Raw genomic sequence first — 22,500 nt, forward strand, 5'->3', positions numbered from 1 at the left:
AGTTTAAAGTTAAAGATTTTAAAGTTGCAGTGACACAGTGGTCAGCACTGCTGCCTCACAGTGCCAGGGACTCCTTGGGTCAGTTTGTGTGGAGTTTGCACATTCTCCCTGTGTCTGCGTGGGTTTCCTCCCACAGTCTGAAAGACGTGCTGGTTAGGGTGCATTGGCCGTGCTAAATTCTCCCTCAGTGTAACTCGAACAGGCGCCAGAGTGTGGCAACCAGGAGATTTTCACAGTAACTTCATTGTACTGTTAATGTAAGCCTTACTTGTGACTAATAAATACAATTTAAAATTTTGACCAGCAGAGACCTGCAAGTGACCAGGAACAGAGCAGGTGTGGCCACTTAGTAACAGAAATGACCAAAAGCTGACTACTGACCGAAGGCTATCTCACAGCATGAACTCCGAGTGAAGAGGAGACCATCGAGGGGCCCGGAAGGTGCAGACTGAGTGATCAGGACAACAATGGCGCATAGGTTAGTACAAGATACACTCCACCTTCCAGGACCTTCTAATTGGCTCCAAACCAAAGTTGGAGGAGTTGTAGACAGTGAGGATGGATGTTACAGTTTGCAGAGGGACATAGATAAGCTGCAGAGCTGGGCCGAGAGGTGGCAGATGGAGTTTAATACAGAAAAGTGTGAGGTGATTCACTTTGGTAAGAGTAACAGGTGTACAGAATATAGGGCTAATGGAAGGACTCTTGGTAGTGTTGACGAGCAGAGAGATCTCGGGGTCCATGTGCATAGCTCCCTGAAAGTTGGCACCCAGGTTGATTAGGTTGTTAAGAAGGCATACGGTGTGTTAGCTTTTATTGGTAGAGGGATTGAATTTCGGAGCCGTGAGGTCATGTTACAACTGTACAAAACTCTGGTGCGGCCGCACTTGGAGTATTGCGTACAGTTCTGGTCGCCGCATTATAAGAAAGATGTGGAGGCATTGGAAAGGGTGCAGAGGAGGTTTACCAGGATGTTGCCTGGTATGGTGGGAAGGTCTTATGAGGAAAGGCTGAGGGACTTGAGGTTATTTTCATTGGAGAGAAGAAGGTTACGAGGTGACCTAATTGAGGCATACAAGATGATCAGAGGATTAGATAGGGTGGACAGTGAGAGCCTTTTTCCTCGGATGGTGATAGAACATAGAACATAGATTCGTGATGGCTAACACGAGGGGACATAGCTTTAAATTAAGGGGTGGTAATTATAGGATGGATGTCAGAGGTAGGTTCTTTACTCAGAGGGCAGTAAGGGCGTGGAATGCCCTGCCTGCAGCAGTTGTGGACTCGCCAACTTTAAGGGCGTTCAAATGGTCAGTGGATAGGCATATAGAACATAGAACATAGAACATTACAGCGCAGAACAGGCCCTTCGGCCCACGATGTTGCGCCGACCAGTTACAAAAACAATGACCCACTAGCCTATACCAATCCCCTTTCGTCCATAAACCTATCCAGAGATCTCTTAAACGCCCCCAAACTAGACGCATTTACAACTGCAGCAGGCAGGGCATTCCAATCCCTCACCACCCGCTGGGTAAAGAACCTACCCCTGACATCCATCCTGTAGCTACCCCCCCTTAATTTAAAGCCATGCCCCCTCGTGCTAGCTTTCTCCATCCGAGGAAGAAGGCTATCACTATCCACCCTATCTAAACCTCTAATCATCTTATATGTTTCAATAAGATCCCCTCTTAGCCGCCTTCTTTCCAACGAAAACAACCCTAAATCCCTCAGTCTCTCCTCATAGGACCTCCCCACCATACCAGGCAACATCCTAGTAAACCTCCTCTGCACCCTCTCCAACGCCTCCACATCCTTCTTGTAATGCGGGGACCAGAACTGCACACAGTACTCCAAGTGCGGCCGCACTAGAGTAGTGTACAGTTGCAACATTACACTGCGACTCCTAAATTCAATCCCCCTACCAATAAACGCCAAGACACCGTACGCCTTCTTAACAACCTTATCTACTTGATTCCCAACTTTCAGGGATCTATGTACACACACACCTAGATCCCTCTGTTCATCCACACTATTCAAAGTCCTCCCGTTAGCCCTATACTCGACACATCTGTTGTTCCTACCAAAGTGAATTACCTCACACTTCTCCACATTAAATTCCATCCGCCACCTCTCGGCCCAGCTCTGCAACCTATCTAAGTCTCCCTGCAGACTATGACACCCTTCCTCACAATCTACCACACCTCCAACTTTGGTGTCATCAGCAAATTTACTAATCCACCCAACTATACCCTCATCCAGATCATTAATAAAAATTACAATTAAGATTGGAATAGTTTAGGTTAGAGGGTCATTAGATTGGTTCCACTGGTCGGTGCAACATCGAGGGCCGAAGGGCCTGTACTGCGCTGGAATGTTCTATGTTATATGAACCTTATAGTTATGCCCCCTAGTAACAGCTACATCCACCCGAGGAAATAGTCTCTGAATGTCCACTCTATCAATCCCCCTCATCATCTTATAAACCTCGATTAAGTCGCCTCTCATCCTCCTCCACTCTAAAGAGAAAAGCCCCAGCTCCCTCAGCCTTTCCTCATAAGACCTACCCTCCAAACCAGGCAGCATCCTGGTAAATCTCCTCTGCACTCTCTCCAATGCTTCCACATTCTTCTTATAGTGAGGTGACCAGAACTGAACACAATATTCCAAATGTGGTCTCACCAAGGTCCGGTATAGTTGCAGCATAACCCCACGGCTCTTAAACTCAATCCCCCTGTTAATAAACACTAACACACTATAAGCCTTCTTCACAGCTCTATCCACTTGAGTGGCAACCTTCAGAGATCTGTGGATATGAACCCCAAGATCTCTCTGTTCCTCCAGACATGTTCTAAATAAAGAGGGGGCTGGAGAGAGTAGATCGGGAGAAACTGTTCCTGCTCGGAAATGGATGGAGAATGAGAGGGCGCAGAGTTAAAGTGATTCACAAAAGAAGCAAAATGTGATGAGTAAAAACGTTCTCATCCAGTGAGTGGTCGGGGTCTGGAATGTTCTGCTGGGAGTGTGATGGAGGCAGCTTCAACTCGAGGCTTTCAGGAGGGCAGGAGATGATTCATTGAATCGAAACAATGTGCAGGGGTTTGGGGGAAAGGCAGGAGATAGGAACTGAGTCATGATGCACATTCAGAGAGCTAGTACAGACACGATGGGCTGAATGGTCTCCTTCTGCAATGTAACAATTGTACTGAATATGAGTGGTAATCTCTGGCTGTGACATCTCCTTATCCAGATCGGTTTGAGGCAGTGTTATCCCTCCCATATTATCATGTGGAAATCCTCCTCTGTGTCTGGGATGGAGTTTCCCTGGATGCGGGGGGGGGGGGGGTCGCTGGCTGTCTCCGTCTGGATCCGGAATGGTGTTTCCCAGGATGGGGGTCTCTGGCTGTCTCTGTCTGGGGATTGGTGAAGGTGACAGCCAATGGCAGTGACAGAGTGGGAGTCTGTCCCGATCCCGGTGATGTTGGGATAATCAGCTCTTTGTTTCCAGACTCTGAAACAGGAATGAATATTTAGTCCTGTCTGGAAGTTCCGAGTTTCTGTGTTTCTATCTGTGATCTCTCTCTCTCTGTCTGTGTCTCCCTCAGTACCTATAACCAGCTATGGACAAGGGCTCAGAACAGTCTGGATGATGTGCTCGAACTGGAGTCCGCAGGCAGCACCCTGGATGTGAATAAAGATGCTGCAGCTTTTTTCCGATACCAGAACAATCTCTACATTAAATACATACGGATATTCCGCAAGCTGGAAATAGTCCAGGATCAGATTGCTCACCCTCAGAAATGGAAAGTGGTGGATTTGTTGCTGGAAGGGGTGATGGGGAGAATTCTGGAAGTTCGGAGAGAGATGGTGGATAGAGGGCTCTCGGAGTTTCGCTTTTTGGATGATGTGATACAGGACCTGAAACTGACACCGGTGTGTAAAACTGAGTGTGTGTGTGTGTGTAAGGAGTGTGTGTGAGTGTGTGTGTGGGACTGTGTGTGAGTGTGTGTGTGTGTGTGAGTGTGTAAGGAGTGTGGGAGTGTGTGTGTGTGTGTGAGTGTGTGTGTGTAAGGAGTGTGGGAATGTGTGTGTGTGAGTGTGTGTGTGTAAGGAGTGTGGGAATGTGTGTGTGTGAGTGTGTGTGTGTAAGGAGTGTGGGAGTGTGTGTGTGTGTGTGTAAGGAGTGTGGGAGTGTGTGTGTGTGTAAGGAGTGTGGGAGTGTGTGTGTGTGTAAGGAGTGTGGGAGTGTGTGTGTGTGAGTGTGTGTGTGTAAGGAGTGTGGGAGTGTGTGCGTGTAAGGAGTGTGTGTGTGTGTAAGGAGTGTGTGTGTAAGGTTATTGTTTTAATGTATAAGTTGATATACTGGTTTATATTTAATTAATGCTTCACACACAGGTGGGTTGGTGTGTCTGTCTATATTTATGTGTGTCTGTGTGTGTAAGAGTGTGCATCTAAAACAAAGAATGGTACAGCACAGGAACAGGCCCTTCAGCCTACAAATCTGTGCTGACGCAGGTGCCTCTCTAATCTAATATTTTCTTGCCTCTATGTGGTCCCTATCTCTCTATTTCCTGCCTATTCATGTATCTATCCAGATGCCTCTTGAACATTGTTATAGAATCTGCTTCCACCACCTCCTCCGGCAGCATGTTCCAGACATTCCCCACCCTCTGTGTGAAAAACTTGCCCCTTACATCTCTTTCAAACTTTGACCCTCTCACTTTCAACCTATCCTTCCAAGTAATTGACCCTTCGACCCTGGGGAAAAGACTCTGACTATCCACTCTATTCAAGCCTGTCATAATCTTGTAAACCTCTATCAGGTCCCCCTCATCCTCCGACGCGCCAATGAAAACAATCCAAATTTGTTCAACCTTTCCTCATTGTCCATGTCCTCCAAAGCAGTGTCTACGCAGCGGGAGCCGCCTAGAGTCATCGCGGTTTACAGCATGGAAACAGGCCCTTTGGCCCAACTTGTCCATGCTGCTATTTTTTTTTAAAACCCCGAAGCTTATCTTTTTAAAAGATAAAATTGTACCTGCCTCTACTACTGCCTCTGGCAGCTCGTTCCAGACACTCACCACCCTCTGGGTGAAAAAATTGCCCCTCTGGACCCTTTTGTATCTCTCCCCTCTCACCTTAAACCTATGCCCTCTAGTTTTAGACTCCCCTACCTTTGGGAAAAGATATTGACTATCTCGCTGATCTGTGCCCCTCATTATTTTATAGACCTCTATCAGATCACCCCTCAGCCTCCTACGCTCCAGAGAAAAAAGTCCCAGTCTATCCAGCCTCTCCTTATAACTCAATCCATCAAGTCCCAGTAACATCCTAGTAAATCTTTTCTGCACTCTTTCTAGTTTAATAATATCCTTTCTATAATAGGGTGACCAGAACTGTACACAGTATTCCAACTGTGGCCTTACCAATGTCTTGTACAACTTCAACAAGACGTCCCAACTCCTGTATTCAATGTTCTGACCAATGAAACCAAGCATGCTGAATGCCTTCTTCACCACTCTGTCCACCTGTGACTCCACTTTCAAGGAGCTATGAACATGTCCCCCTAGATCTCTTTGTTCTGTAACTCTCCCCAGTGCCCTACCATTAACTGAGTAAGTCCTGCCCTGGTTCAATCTATCAAAATGCATCACTTCGCATTTATCTAAATTAAACTCCATCTGCCATTCGTCAGCCCACTGGCCCAATTGATCAATATCCCATTGCAATTGGAGATAACTTTCTTCACTGTCCACTGTGCCACCAATCTTGGTGTCATCTGCAAACTTACTAACCATGCCCCCTATATTCTCATCCAAATCATTAATATAAATAACAAATAACAGTGGGCCCAGCACTGATCCCTGAGGCACACCGCTGGTCACAGGCCTCCAGTTTGAAAAACAACTCTCTACAACCACCCTCTGGCTTCTGTCAAGAAGCCAATTTTGTCTCCATTTAGATACCTCACCCTGGATCCCGTGAGATTTAACCTTATGCAACAACCTACCATGCGGTACCTTGTCAAAGGCCTTGCTAAAGTCCATGTAGACAACATCAACTGCCCTGCCCTCATCTACCTTCTTGGTTACCCCTTCAAAAAATTCAATTAAATTCAGGCTTTTCCCTGCAGCCCTTTTTAAACAAAGGCACAACATTTGCCATTCTCCAGTCTTCAGGCACCTCACCCGTGACTATCGATGATTCAAATATCTCGGCTAGAGGACCCGTAATTTCCTTCCTAGCCTCCCACAGTGTCCTGGGATACACTTTATCAGGTCTCAGGGATTTATCTACCTTGATGCACTTTAAGACTTCCAGCACCTCCTTCTCTGTAATATGTACACTCCTCAAGACATCACGATTTATTTCCCCAAGTTCCCTAACATCCATGCTTTTCTCAACAGTAAATACTGATGAGAAATATTCATTTAGGATCTCATCCATCCCTTGTGGATCCACACATAGATAACCTTGTTGATCCTTAAGAGGCCCCATTCTCTCCCTTGTTACTCTTTTGCTCTTTATGTATTTGTAGAAGCTCTTTGGATTCTCCTTTGCCTTATCTGCCAGAACAATTGTGTCCCCTTTTTGCCCTCCTGATTTCTCTCTTAACTTCTCTCCTACACTCTTCAAGGGATCCACTTGATCCCAGCTGCCTGTGCATGTCATGTGCCTCCTTCTTCTTGACCAGGGCCTCAATATCCCGAGTCATCCAGCGTTCCTAACCTCCGCCAGCCTCGCCCTTCACTCTAAGAGGAATGTATTTATCCTGAACCCTGGTTAACACACTTTTGAAAGTGTGCCACTTACCAGGCATCCCTTTGCTTTCCCACAGACTCCCCCAATTAACTGTTGAAAGTTCCTGCCTGTTACCATCAAAATTGTCTGCAAAATTGCCCGTCTGCGCAGCGAGAGCCGTCCGTCTGCGCAGCGAGAGCCGCCCGTCTGCGGGATTAGGAATTGGCTGTAAACAGGGAGTTTGGAACCAGGCAGTAGAGGCTACAAGGGGAGTGCTGATTGGTCAGTAAGGGGGGGGTGCTGATTGGTCAGTAAGGGGGGGGGGTGCTGATTGGTCAGTAAGGGGGGGGGGTGCTGATTGGTCAGTAAGGGGGGGGGTGCTGATTGGTCAGTAAGGGGGGGGGTGCTGATTGGTCAGTAAGGGGGGGGTGCTGATTGGTCAGTAAGGGGGGGGTGCTGATTGGTCAGTAAGGGGGGGGCTGCTGATTGGTCAGTAAGGGGGGGTTGCTGATTGGTCAGTAAGGGGGGTTGCTGATTGGTCAGTAAGGGGGGGTGCTGATTGGTCAGTAAGGGGGGTGCTGATTGGTCAGTAAGGGGAAGTGCTGATTGGTCAGTAAGGGGAAGTGCTGATTGGTCAGTAAGGGGGGGGGTGCTGATTGGTCAGTAAGGGGGGGTGCTGATTGATTGGTCAGTAAGGGGAAGTGCTGATTGGTCAGTAAGGGGGGGTGCTGATTGGTCAGTAAGGGGGGGGTGCTGATTGGTCAGTAAGGGGGGGTGCTGATTGGTCAGTAAGGGGGGGGTTGCTGATTGGTCAGTAAGGGGGGGGTGCTGATTGGTCAGTAAGGGGGGGTGCTGATTGGTCAGTAAGGGGGGGGGGTGCTGATTGGTCAGTAAGGGGGGTGCTGATTGGTCAGTAAGGGGGGGGGTGCTGATTGGTCAGTAAGGGGGGTGCTGATTGGTCAGTAAGGGGGGGGGTGCTGATTGGTCAGTAAGGGGGGGTGCTGATTGGTCAGTAAGGGGGGGGGGGGGTGCTGATTGGTCAGTAAGGGGGGGTGCTGATTGGTCAGTAAGGGGGGGTGCTGATTGGTCAGTAAGGGGGGGGGGTGCTGATTGGTCAGTAAGGGGGGGGGTGCTGATTGGTCAGTAAGGGGAAGTGCTGATTGGTCAGTAAGGGGAAGTGCTGATTGGTCAGTAAGGGGAAGTGCTGATTGGTCAGTAAGGGGGGGGGTGCTGATTGGTCAGTAAGGGGAAGTGCTGATTGGTCAGTAAGGGGAAGTGCTGATTGGTCAGTAAGGGGGGGTGCTGATTGGTCAGTAAGGGGGGGTGCTGATTGGTCAGTAAGGGGGGGTGCTGATTGGTCAGTAGGGGGGGGGGTTGCTGATTGGTCAGTAAGGGGGAGTGCTGATTGGTCAGTAAGGGGGAGTGCTGATTGGTCAGTAAGGGGGGGGTTGCTGATTGGTCAGTAAGGGGGAGTGCTGATTGGTCAGTAAGGGGGGGGTGCTGATTGGTCAGTAAGGGGGGTTGCTGATTGGTCAGTAAGGGGGAGTGCTGATTGGTCAGTAAGGGGGGTTGCTGATTGGTCAGTAGTGGAGAGCGCTGATTGGTCAGTAGTGGAGAGCGCTGATTGGTCAGTAGTGGAGAGCGCTGATTGGTCAGTAGTGGAGAGCGCTGACGTGAATCCCAGCCTCCCTCCTCCTTTAACCTAAAAAAGAGACTCGGTGTGAGAGCAGGTAAACTTTTCTTCATTTTCTTTTTCTAACTCTTATCTTGTTGGGAGTTTGGGTGGAGAGGATGGCAGTTAGGGCAGTTCAAAGCTCCTCTTGTAGGATGTGGAAGGTAAGGCTCACCATTAGTGGCCCTGCTGACTTCACCTGTGGGAGGTGCACCCAGCTCCAGCTCCTCAAAGACCGCCTTGGGGAATTGGAGCTGGAACTGGATTATTCGGGATGCAGAGGCGTGATAGATAGCAGTTATCAGGAAGTGGCAACACCTAAAAATGAAGCTAGCTGGGTGACAGTCAGGAGAGGGGAGGGGAGGAAGCAGTCAGTGCAGGGTCCCTTGTAGTTGTTCCCCTCAAAAATAAGTATACCGTTCTGGATACTGTGGAAGGGGAGAATGACCTTCCGGGGTAAGCCACGGTGACCAAGTCTCTGGCACCCAGTCGGGTTCTGTGGCTCAGAAAGGGAAAGGGGGAAAATCGGAGAGCGATAGTAATGGGGGACCCAATCGTTAGAACATAGAACATAGAACACTACAGCACAAACAGGCCCTTCGGCCCACAAGTTGCGCCGATCACATCACCTACCAACCTACAGACCTATCTATAACCCTCAATCTCATTAAACCCCATATACTCATCCAGAAGTCTTTTAAAAGACCCCAGCGAGTTCGCCTTCACCACCACTGACGGCAGCCGATTCCATTCACTCACCACCCTCTGAGAGGCACAGACAGGCGGTTCTGTGGGCGTGCCTGGTGCCAGGGTCCTGGATGTCTGTGAGCGGGTAAAGGGCGCTCTAAAAAGAGAGGGTAATCAGGCAGACGTCACTGTCCACATTGGTACAAATGACATAGGCAGAAAGAGCAGGGAGGTCCTGTAAGAGCAGTTTAGGGAGTTAGCTAGAAGGCTAAAAAACAGGGCCTCAAGGGTAGCAATCTCTGGATTGTTCCCCGTGCCACGTGCTGGTGAGGCTAGGAACAGGGAGACAGCACTAAGAAGCTCAGAAGAATTGATGGATTTTGGGATACTCATTCCCAGATACCTGAGGGTGGCACAGCAGAGGGTAATTAAGGAGGCTTACGAGACACTTGCTTTTTTCAGTTGTTGTATGGAGTACAACAGCAAGGAGGTTACGTCAGAGCTGTACAGAATGTTGGTTAGGCCACAGCTGGAGGACTGTGCCGTTCTGGTCACCTCACTATATATAAGAAGGATGTGGTTGTGCTAGAGGACATTCACCAGGATGTTGCCTGGGATGGAGCACTCGAGCTAAAGGAGAGACTGGATAGGTTTGGGTTGTTTTCTCTAGAGCAATGAAGGCTAAGGCTGGAGAAAAGCGTGATTGGGCTGTATAAAGAGGGCAACGGGGAGCAGAGAATTAGGCTTAAGGACAGAAGATTCAGAGAAATATTTTTTCTCAGAGTGATAAGTAATCTGGAATACACTGCCTGGAGAGGCAGGGAAACTTTACAACCTTCAAAAAAGCATTTAGATAGCAATTGAAATATAACATTCAAGGAGCTGGGATGAATGGGGCTTTAATGGTGATCTTTGGTGCAGACTCAATGGGCCGAAGGGTCTTTTCTGTGCTGTAGAATTGACTAACCCCTCCAGTATCCCAGCCTGCAGTTCACCCAGACATTCCCACACCAGTCAGCCAGAGGTGACAAGATCAGCATCCCAGGCTGCACGAGACGGGGCCATTCCCCCAGTGACAAGTCAGCCATTGCCAATATTGTGTTTTCATCTTGTTGGAACAGGGTCAGAGTTTACTCTTCTGACGCACAGATGACATCATTGGCACTTTGAGCAGACTAGTCAGTCTAATCTAGCAGGCTATTTCTAAATATCTTCCTAATAAACATTGTTCATGTTACAACTGTACAAAACTCTGGTGCGGCTGCACTTGGAGTATTGCGTACAGTTCTGGTCGCCGCATTATAAGAAAGATGTGGAGGCATTGGAAAGGGTGCAGAGGAGGTTTACCAGGATGTTGCCTGGTATGGTGGGAAGGTCTTATGAGGAAAGGCCGAGGGACTTGAGGTTATTTTCGTTAGAGGGAAGAAGGTTACGAGGTGACCTAATTGAGGCATACAAGATGATCAAAGGATTAGATAGGGTGGACAGTGAGAGCCTTTTACCTTGGATGGTGATAGAACATAGAACATTACAGCGCAGAACAGGCCCTTCGGCCCACGATGTTGCGCCGACCAATTAAAAAAACAATGACCCTCTAACCTAAACCAAACCCTTTCCATCCATAAACCTATCCATGGATCTCTTAAACGCCCCCAAACTAGGCGCATTTACAACTGCAGCAGGCAGGGCATTCCAATCCCTCACCACCCTCTGGGTAAAGAACCTACCTCTGACATCCGTCCTATAACTACCCCCCCTTAATTTAAAGCTATGCCCCCTCGTGCTAGCTTTCTCCATCCGAGGAAAAAGGCTATCACTATCCACCCTATCTAAACCTCTAATCATCTTATATGTTTCAATAAGGTCCCCTCTTAGCCGCCTTCTTTCTAATGAAAACAACCCCAAATCCCTCAGTCTCTCCTCATAGGATCTTCCCTCCATACCAGGCAACATCCTGGTAAACCTCCTCTGTACCCTCTCCAAAGCCTCCACATCCTTCCTATAATGTGGGGACCAGAACTGCACACAATACTCCAAGTGCGGCCGCACCAGAGTTGTGTACAGTTACAACATGATGCTGTGACTCCTAAATTCAATCCCCCTACCAATAAACGCCAAGACACCGTATGCCTTCTTAACAACCTTATCTACTTGATTCCCAACTTTCAGGGATCTATGTACACATACACCTAGATCCCTCTGTTCATCCACACTATTCAGAGTCCTACCGTTAGCCCTATACTCTACACATCTGTTATTCCTACCAAAGTGAATTACCTCACACTGATGGCTAACACGAGGGGACATAGCTTTAAATTAAGGGGTGGTAATTATAGGACGGATGTCAGAGGTAGGTTCTTTACTCAGAGGGTAGTAAGGGCGTGGAATGCCCTGCCTGCAGCAGTTGTGGACTCGCCAACTTTAAGGGCGTTCAAATGGTCAGTGGATAGGCATATGGATAAGATTGGAATAGTTTAGGTTAGAGGGTCATTAGATTGGTCCCACTGGTCGGTGCACTATCGAGGGCCGAAGGGCCTGTACTGTGCTGGAATGTTCTATGTTCTAAAGTGCAGCTGAACACACGGCTGAAGAATTGGTGCAGGAAGGGGGGGTATCGGATTCATGGATAACTGGGAAGTCTTCCAGGGAGGATGGGACCTGAACTGGAAGGGCACCCATATCCTGGCTGGGAGGTTTGCTAGTGTGATTTGGGTGGGTTTAAACTGATGTGGCAGGGAGGTGGGGATCAGAACAATACGTTAGCAAGCGTAGAGACTGGGGACGAGCATGGGGCCAAGACAAGGCTACCTAAGAGGAAGAGTGACCGGAGGAGGATGACCTGAGTGGGCCTGGAGGTCTGGAGTGCATCTGCTTCAACGCGAGGAGAGTAATGGGTAAGACAGACAAACTGATGGCCTTAATGCTTACACGGAATTTGGATGTGGTTGCAGTGACGGAGACTTGGTTAAAGGGACAGGATTGGCAGCTGAATATTCCGGGGTGTAAGTGTTTTAGGCGAGACAGAGCAGGGGCTAGAAGAGGTGGGGGAGTAGCGATATTAGTTAGGGAGCGTATTACAGTGGTGCAGAGGGTGGACAGTTTAGAGGGGTTGTGTACTGAGTCACTGTGGGTGGAGCTCAGAAACAGGAAGGGTGCAGTCACTACAGGCCACCCAACAGCCCACGGGAAGTGGAGGAACGGATATGTAAGGAGATTCTGGATAGGTGCAGAAAAAATAGGGTTGTTGTAGTGGGAGACTTTAATTTCCCTGGTATAGATTGGAAAGTGCTTAGGGCTGGCGGTCTGGATGGGGAGGAATTTGTAAAATACGTACAGGAAGGTTCTTTGGAACAGTATGTAGATAGCCCAACTAGACAGGAGGCTATACTGGACCTAGTTCTGGGGAATGAGCCCGGTCAGGTCATCAAAGTTTCAGTAGGGGAACATGTGGCAAATAGTGACCACAATTCTGTAAACTTTAGGATAGCAATGGAAAAGGACGAGTGTTGTCCTACAGGCAGGGTGCTGAATTGGGGGAAGGCTAACTATCGCCGGATTAGGCAGGAATTAGTGGCCATTGATTGGGAGAGGCTGTTCGAGGGTAAATCCACATCTGGCATGTGGGAGTCTTTTAAGGAACAGTTGATGGGGCTGCAGGACAGGCATGTGCCTGTAAAAAGGAAGGATAGGAAAGGTAGGATTCGAGAGCAGTGGATAACCAGGGAAATTGAGAGTCAGATCAAAAAAGAAAAGAGAGGCGTACGTTAGGTCCAGGCAGCTAAAAACAGATGGAGTACTGGAGGAATACAGAAAGTAGGAAAGAACTCAAACGGGGAGTTAGAAGGGCAAAAAGGGTCATGAAATGTCAATGGCAGACAGGATTAAGGAGAATCCGAAAGCATTTTATTCATACGTTAGGAACAAGAGAGCTGTCAGGGAAAAAAAACGGACCTCTCAGGGACAAAGGAGGGGAATTCTGCTTAGAGCACAAAGGAGAGGGTCATGTTGACTGGGAGCGTCTCAGAGGGAAGTGTTGACCCATTAGAGAAAATCTCCATTACAAGGGAGGAAGTGTTAGGTTTTTTGGGAACATTAAGACTGACAAATCCCCAGGACCTGACGGCATCGATCCTAGACTGCTCAGGGAGACAAGAGATGAAATTGCTGGGCCTCTGACAGAAATCTTTGTCTCTTCATTGGACACAGGTGAGGTCCCAAAGGACTGGTGGATAGCGAATGTGGTCCCGTTATTTAATAAGGGTAGCAAGGATAACCCGGGTAATCATAGGCCGATGAGCTTGACATCCTGGTAGGGTAATTGTTGGAGTGGATTCTTAGAGATAGGATGTATGCACATTTAGAACAGAATAATCTCATTAGTGACAGACAGCATGGCTTTGCGAGAGGGAGGTCATGCCTCAAATTTGGTTGAGTTTTTTTGAGGAGGTGACAAAAACGGTTGACGGGGAAGAGCCGTGGATGTTGTCTATATGGATTTTAGTAAAGTGTTTGACAAAGTCCCTCATGGCAGGTTGCGGCAAAAGGTTAAATCTCACAGGATCAGGGGTGAACTAGCTACAGAACTGGCTTGGCCATAGAAGTGGCAATGCTGGCGTTGGACTGGGGTAAACACAGTAAGAAGTCTGACAACACCAGGTTAAAGTCCAACAGGTTTATTTGATCACAAGCTTTCGGGGTTTACCCTTTGTCAAGTACCTGTGCTGCCACTGGGTGTGCACAGGTATACAGACACACAGAGGGACCTGGGTGGGCAGGTCCACAGATTCTTAAAGGTGGCAGCACAGGTGGAGAGGGTGGTGAAGAAGGCTTATGACATGCTTGCCTTTATAGGACGGGGAATTGAGTATAAAAGTTCGCGTGTGATGTTACAGTTATATAGAACATTGGTTATGCCACATTTGGAATACTGTGTCCAGTTCTGGTCGCTGCACTACCAGAAGGATGTGGAGGCTTTGGAGAGAGTACAGAGGACGTTTACCAGGATGTTGCCTGGTATGGAGGGTCTTAGCTATGAGCAGAGATTGGGTAAACTGGGGTTAATCTCCCGGGAAGGACGGAGAATGAGGGGAGACCTAATAGATGTGTATAAAATTATGAAGGGCATGGATAGGGTGAACAGTGGGAAGCCTTCTCCCAGGTCAGAAATGACAAAGACAAGGGGTCACAGGTTCAAGGTGAGGAGGGCAAGGTTTAATACAAATATGCGGGGGATGAATTTTACACAGAGGGTGGTGGGGGCCTGGGATGTGCTGCCAAGCAAGGTGGTGGAGGCAGACACGCTGGCATCGTTTAAGACTTATCTAGGTAGCCACATACAGAGGAGATGTTAGGGGTAAGTTTTTCACTCAGAGGGTGGTGAGTGAATGGAATCGGCTGCCGTCAGTGGTGGTGGAGGTGAACTCACTGGGGTCTTTTAAAAGACTTCTGGATGAGTATATGGGATTTAATGGGATTGGGAGTTACAGATAGTTCTATGGCTTGGTAGGTATAGATGTGATCAGCACAACTTGTGGGCCGAAGGGCCTGTTTGTGCTGGAGTGTTCTATGTTCTATGTTCTAATGCAGTGACCAGAACTGTACGCAATACTCCAAGTGCAGCACAGTAGCACAGTGGTTAGCACTGCTGCTTCACAGCTCCAGGGTCCTGGGTTCAATTCCTAGCTCAGGTCACTGTTTGTGTGGAGTTTGCACATTCTCCTCGTGTCTGCATGGGTTTCCTCCGGGTGCTCCAGTTTCCTCCCACAGTCCAAAGATGTGCGAGTTAGGTTGATTGGCCATGATAAGAAATTGCCCCTTAGTGTCCTGGGATGTGTAGGTTAGCGGGATTAGTGGGTATAATATGTAGGGATATGGGGGTAGGGCCTGGGTGGGATTGTGTTCGGTGCAGACTCGATGGGCCAAAGGGCCTCTTTCTGCACTGTAGGGTTTCTATGAGTCTATGATACCAAGTAATTTATCATTAGCCCTATATTCTGTACTCCTGTTACTCTTACCAAAGTGAATCACCTCACACTTTTCCGTATTAAACTCCATCTGCCACCTCTCGGCCCAGCTCTGCAGCTTATCTATGTCCCTCTGCAAACTGTAACATCCATCCTCACTGTCTACAACTCCTCCAACTTTGGTGTCGTCAGCAAATTTACTAATCCATCCTTCTACACCCTCATCTAGGTCATTTATAAAAATGACAAACAGCAGTGGCCCCAAAACAGGTCCTTGAGGTACACCACTTGTAACTGAACTCCAGGTTGAATATTTCCCATCAACCACCACCCTCTGTCTTCTATCAGCTAGCCAATTCCTGATCCAAACTGCTAAATCACCCTCAATCCCATGCATCTGCATTTTCTGCAGTAGCCTACCATGGGAAACCTTATCAAACACTTTGCTAAAATCCATATACACCACGTCAACTGCCTTACCCTTATCCACCTCTTTGGTCACCTTTTCAAAAAACTCGATAAGGTTTGTGAGGCACGACCTACCCTTCACAAAACCGTGTTGACTATCCCTAATCAATTTATTTCTCTCTAGATGATTATAAATCCTATCCCTTATAATTCTTTCCAAAACTTTGCCCACAACAGAAGTAAGGCTCACCGGTCTATAATTCCCAGGATGGTCTCTACTCCCCTTCTTGAACAAGGGCACAACATTTGCCATCCTCCAGTCTTCCGGCACTATACCTGAAGCCAATGACGACATGAAGATCAAAGCCAAAGGCTCTGCAATCTCCTCCCTAGCCTCCCAGAGAATCCTAGGGTAAATCCCATCCGGCCCAGGGGACTTATCTATTTTCATACTCTCAAGAATTGCTAACACCTCCTCCTTATGTACCTCAATCCCATCTAGTCTACTATCTGGTATCGCAATATTCTCCTCAACTACACTGACTTTTTCCTGTGTGAATACTGACAAAAAATACTCATGCAGTGCCTCTCCTATCTCTTCAGGCTCCACACACAACTTCCCACTGCTGTCTCTGACTGGCCCTAATCTCGCCCTAACCAATCTTTTATTCTTGACATACCTATAGAAAGCTTTAGGATTTTCCTTGATCCTATCCACCAAAGTCTTCTCATGTCCTCTTCTAGCTCTTCTTAACTCTCTCTTTAGCTCCTTCCGGTCTAATTTATAACTTTCCAGTGCCCTAACTGAGCCTTCACATCTCATCTTTACATAAGCCTCCTTCTTCCTCTTCACCAGAGATTCAACTTCCTTAGTACACCACGGTTCCCTCGCTCGACCACTTCCTCCCTGCCTGACAGGTACATATATATCAAGGACTCGCAGTAGCTGCTCCTTGAATAAGCTCCACATTTCAGATGTTCCCAGCCCCTGCAATTTCCTACTCTACCCTATGTATCCTAAATCTGGCCTAATAGCCTCATAATTACCTTTCCCCCAGCTATAACTTCTGCCCTTCGGTATATACCTGTCCCTTTCCATCACTAAGGTAAACGTAACCGAATTGTGGTCACTATCACCAAAGTGCTCACCTACATCCAAGTCTAACACCTGGTCTGGTTCATTACCCAGTACCAAATCCAATGTAGCCTCACCTCTTGTTGGCCTATCTACATACTGTGTCAGGAAACCTTCCTGCACACATTGGACAAAAACTGACCCCTCTAACGTACTTGAACTATAGCTTTTCCAATCGATATTTGTAAAGTTAAAGTCCCCCATAACAACTACCCTGTTACTTTCTCGCCTATCCAGGATCATCTTTGCAATCCTTTCCTCTACATCACTGGAACTTTTTGGAGGCCTATAAAAAACTCCCAACAGTGTGATCTCTCCTTTCCTGTTTCTAATCTCAGCCCATACTACCCCAATAGACAGGTCCACATCAAACGTCCTTTTTGCCACCGTAATACTGTCCTTGACTAACAATGCCACACCTCCCCCTCTTCTACCACCTTCTCTGCTCTGACTGAAACATCTGAACCCCGGAACCTGCAACAACCATTCCTGTCCCTGCTCTATCCATGTCTCTGTAATGGCCACAACATCGAAGTCCCAGGCACCAATCCAGGCTGCAAGTTCGTCCACCTTATTGTGTATGCTTCTTGCATTAAAGTATCCGCACTTCAAACCACCCTCCCGCCTGCCAATACACTGCTGTGACCTAGAAACATTATCCATGACCTCCCTATTCTCATCTTCCTGTACATTGGAGCTACAATTCAGGTTCCCAACCCCCCTCTGAATCAGTTTAAACCTCCCCAAACAGCATTAGCAATCCCCCCCCAGGATATTGGTACCCCTCTGGTTCAGGTGTAGAGGTCCCACCTACCCCAGAATGAGCCCCAATTATCCAGGTATCTGAACCCCTCCCTCCTGCACCATCCCTTTAGCCACGAGTTCAAATGTTCTCTCTCCCACGTGGAGTGCTTGTGTTTGGACCGAACTCCAGGAGCCCCGAACTGGTGTTGCATCGTCTGTCGTAAACATCTTTCAGAACATAAATCTACAACAACTCACTCCCTTCACCCAGCCAGGATTCCCTTTAAAAAAACTCCGCAGTCTCTCGGGAACGCCGCACTGACAGGCTGCAGCTAACAGTGTGGCCACTCGAGGGCAGCAGAGCTCCATGGAGAAACAGCAAACATTCCCCCGCGTTCCCATTGCTGCCAGGCTCCCTCACAGTGGGGGCGGCTCGGAGTCTGTGCCCTCGGTCTGTGAGAATGGAGGCACAAACTCAAACCCCTGAGAGCCTCAGAGAGTGCGACTGACACAAGAGTTCCCTCATTCTGACCTTACCGATCCTCCCTCTGGTGGAACGCGCTGTGGGATCTCAAAACTGATTTCAATATATTAGCATCTCATTAGTGAGGTCTCTCTCTGTGACCGTCCACCCCCCTCTCCCACCCCCCCCCCCACCCCCCGGGGAGGGGTCACTGCTCGGGGTGCACCGGAGAGGACTCGGGGGGGCGGGGGGGGGTCCAGGGATGGAGAGGGTCCCAGAATCGCCATTTCAGGGAGAGGGGTCAGGAGGGGTCACTCGTAGACGTGACCTTCCCTTCAATTCGGGGCTTCAGAAGGAGAGTGAAAGCTTTGATTTGATTTGATTTATAAGTTCATAACATAAAGGAACAGAATTAGGCCATTCGGCCCATCGAGTCCACTCTGCCATTCGATCATGGCTGATATGCTCCTCATCCCCATTTTCCTGCCTTCTCCCCACAACCCTTCAGCCCCATTCCCAATTAAAAATCTGTCTAACTCTTCCATAAATTACTCACTGTCCCAGCATCCTTTGGGGTAGTGAATTCCACAGATTCACAACCTTTGAGTGAAGTAGTTTCTCCTCAACTCTGTTTTAAATTTGCTGCCCCTTATCCTCAGACTGACCTCTTGTCCCAGAATCCCCCACAAGAGGAAGCATCCGCTCCACGTCTACTTTATCCAGACCTTTTATCATTTTGCAAACCTCAATTTGGTCTCCCCTCATTCTTCTAAATTCCAGAGAGTATCGGCCTAAACTGTTCAATCTGTCTTCATACGACAAACCCTTCACTCTGGAATCAATCTAGTGAACCTCCTCTGAACTGCTTCCAATGTCACTACATCTTTCCCCATATATTAACATACGGTGAAAAGTATTGTTTCTTGCACACAATACAGCCAAAGCATACCATTCATAGAGAAGGAAAGGAGAGGGTGCAGAATGTGGTGTTACAGTCACAGCGAGGGTGCAGAGAAAGATCAGCTTAATGCGAGGTAGGTCCATTCAAAAGTCTGACAGCAGCAGGGAAGAAGCTGTTCTTGAGTCGGTCGGTACGGGACCTCAGACTTTTGTATCTTTTTCCCGATGGAAGAAGGTGGAAGAGAGAATGTCCGGGGTGTGTGGGGTTGCGGGGAAGGTGGGGGGTAGTGGTGGTGGTGGTGTTGTCCTTAATTATGCTGGCTGCTTTTCCCCGAGGCAGTGGGAAGTGTAGACAGAGTTGATGGATGGGAGGCTGGTTTGTGTGATGGATTGGGTCCTGGAGGGTCCTGATGTCCTGTGTCAGTTTGATCATTACACACCAACGGCCAAATTCCCCTCCAATTCGATTTTCAAATTTGCTGACGACTCCACCATAGTGGGTCGGATCTTAAACAATGAAGAGACAGAGTACAGGAATGAGATAGAGAATCTGGTGAACTGGTGCGGCAACAATAATCTCTCCCTCAATGTCAACAAAATAGCGGAGATTGTCATCAACTTCAGGAAGCGTAAAGGAGAACATGCCCCTGTCTGCATCAATGGGAATGAAGTAGAAAGGGTCGAGAGCTTCATGTTTTTAGATGTCCAGATCACCAACAACCTGACCTGGTCCCTCCATGCCGACACTATAGTTAAGAAAGCCCCACCAACGCCTCTACTTTCTCAGAAGACTAAGGAAATTTGGCATGTCAGCTACGACTCTCACCAACTTTTACAGATGCCCCATAGAAAGCATTCTTTCTGGTTGTATCACAGCTTGGTCTGGGCTCCTGCTCTGCCCAAGACTGCAAGGAACTACAAAAGGTCATGAACAAAGCCCTGATTTTTGGTGTGACTCCCACTCAGACTCTCTGCAGTGTTGAGTGGAAGATTCGCTCTGAAGATCCCATTGGGATTTCCTCCCATTTTCCTGCAAACTGGGGACTTTGAGTATTTTTTGGGAGAATCCAGCCAGTGTCCTTGTTATCCGGGTGTTCCAGGATTGGGTGCAGGGCAGGGAGATGGTGTCTGCTGTGGACCTGTTGCAGGGTAGGTGAACAGTACTGGATCCCGGTATTCCGGGAGACTGGAATTGATTTGTGCCGTGACTAACCTTTCGAAGCATTTCATAGTGATGGGTGTCAGAGTGTCTGGACAGTCGGTGGGACTGGGATATAACGGCAATTACTGAAACATGGCCGAGGGAGGGGCTGGCCTGACAGCTCAGTGTCCCAGGGTACAGGGTAAGATAAAACAGGAGGTAAGAGAGGAGGAGGGTGGTTTTGATTAGGAAGGACACAGAAGTACTGAGAGGGATATATCCGAGGGTTCACCGCTGTCATTGAAGTCAGCTTTCTATTTGGTTTTATGGAGTTTGAACTGTTTCCCGCTGTAGCCAAGCTCGTGCCCATGGATGACACGGAAACATAGGAACAGGAGGAGGTCATTCGGCCCATCGAGCCTGTACTGATGACAATCCCGCCCGGGTCCTATTCCCGTAACCCCATGCATCACCCTGCTAATCCCCTGGCACTAAGGGGCAATTTAGCACGGCCAATCCACCTGACCCACACATCTTTGGATTGTGGGAGGAAACCAGAGAACCCGGAGGAAACCCACACAGACACAGGGAGAACGTGATGACACAGAAACATAGAAAATAGGAACAGGAGGAAACTGTTTGGCCCTTCGAGCTGCTGATATGATGTAGGATGAACTTTGCATTCAGCTGTTTTGTCGATCTCGGTAAGATCTACACAAGTTCAGATTCCTCCATCACTTCCCCCTCATCAATAACCTGCTTGACAAGATTCTAATCTGCACAGCCACCCATCACAGAATAGAACATGCACCTTCCTCTGGTTAGCGATTAGCGATGTGCCTCAGGGATCGGTGTTGGGACTGCAATTGTTAATGTCAGTGGGCTGACCGATGGCAGACGGAGTTTAATTTAGATAACTGTGGGGTGATGCATTTTGGTGGATTGAACCAGGGCAGGACTTACTCAGTTAATGGTAGGGCGTTGGGGAGAGTTACAGAACAAAGAGATCTCGGGGGACAGGTTAAGGGGCAAGGGTACAATTTTGTCTTTTAAAAAGCATTTAGACAGTTACGTGGGTACGATGGGTATAGAGGGATAGGGGCCAAATGTGGGCAATTGGGACTAGCTTAGGGGTTTTTGAAGAATAAGGGCAGCATGGACAGGTTGGGCCGAAGGGCCTGTTTCCGTGCTGTAAACCTGGACGAGTCTGTAACTGTTCCATTACAATGCTGCCACCATTGAATATTCTCGGTGTCACTTTACTGATAGGGAATTAATAACGAGTGTACAAAGATATATGAAGCATGAGATTCTGATTGGAAGCTATCCAGACACGTCTTCCACACGCCTGCTACAGACATGTGATATCTGATTACCTGTGAGATACGGGGTATCTGATCAGCATAATTACATCATTAGAATTAATTCTTTAACAATCTAATTTCCAATATGACTCATTACAGTGAGTGTCAGTAACAGGAGCCTGACTGAGATCCTACTGTGAATCAAACCAGCAAACTCAGCCTGAAACCCCGAGTGACACGCACACGCACACACACACGCGCACACGCGCACGCACACACGCACACGCACACGTGCACACACGCACACACACGTGCACACACGCACACACACGTGCACACACGCGCACACACGTGCACACACGCGCACACACGCACACACGCGCACACACGCACGCGCACACACACACACGCACACACACACACACACACACGCACACACACACGCGCACACACGCACACACACGCACACGTGCACACACGCACACACACGTGCACACACGCGCACGCGCACACACACGCACACGTGCACACACGCACACGCGCACACACGCACACACGCGCACACACACGCACACGCGCACGCACACACACGCACACACACACGCACACGTGCACACACGCACGCACACATGCACACACGCGCACACGCACACGCGCACACGCACGCGCACACACGCACACGCGCACGTGCACACACACGCGCGCACACGCGCACGTGCACACACACACGCACGCACACACGCACACGCGCACGTGCACACACACGCGCGCACACGCGCACGTGCACACACACACGCACGCACACACGCACACGCGCACGTGCACACACACGCGCACACACGCACACGCGCACGCACACACGCACGCGCACACACACACACGCGCACGTGCACACACACACACATGCACGCACACACGCACGCGCACACGCGCACACACACACGCACACACGCACATGCGCACACACACACACACGCACACGTGCACACGCACACGTGCACACACGCACACACAGCGACTGGGTTTCACCATTGCACTGAACCCGTTTTGAGCCGTAAATACTCGGTAAAGTCGGGTGTTTGGCGAGAAGCAGAATCTGTGTCCGCTCCTGCGTCAATTCCCCCGAAAATGGCTGTGACGGGGGGGGGGGGGGGGGGGGGGGGTGGCGGTGGGGGTGGCGAAGCCTGAAACAGGCCAGACCTCCATTTAAATTATTTTAATTGGCTGGACGCTCAAACAGACCGAGACTTCCCCCCTTTACCATCACGTTTGTCCGTCCAAATTCAGCACAAAACTCACAACTCAGCAAAGGTCCCGCTTCTGAGGAGGTAAATTCCGAATT

At 48.8% G+C, this 22,500-nt stretch overlaps 1 protein-coding gene across 1 annotated transcript in view; it reads left to right on the forward strand.

Moving 5' to 3' along the window:
- Positions 1-467: 467 nt before the first annotated feature.
- Positions 468-22,500, forward strand: part of LOC145340115 (dynein regulatory complex subunit 11-like) — a gene marked incomplete at its 3' end in the record, with an annotated part of 23,988 nt that continues 1,955 nt past the window's right edge. Inside the window, exons 1-2 of the mRNA XM_080184541.1 lie at positions 468-478; positions 3,606-3,933. Coding sequence (XP_080040667.1) covers positions 468-478; positions 3,606-3,933 — 339 coding nt within the window. The remainder of the gene's footprint in view (positions 479-3,605; positions 3,934-22,500) is intronic.

Source organism: Carcharhinus amblyrhynchos, unplaced genomic scaffold (genome assembly GCF_965287045.1).
Source record: "Carcharhinus amblyrhynchos unplaced genomic scaffold, sCarAmb.v2.hapA scaffold_786, whole genome shotgun sequence".
Classification (NCBI taxonomy): Eukaryota; Metazoa; Chordata; class Chondrichthyes; order Carcharhiniformes; family Carcharhinidae; genus Carcharhinus; species Carcharhinus amblyrhynchos.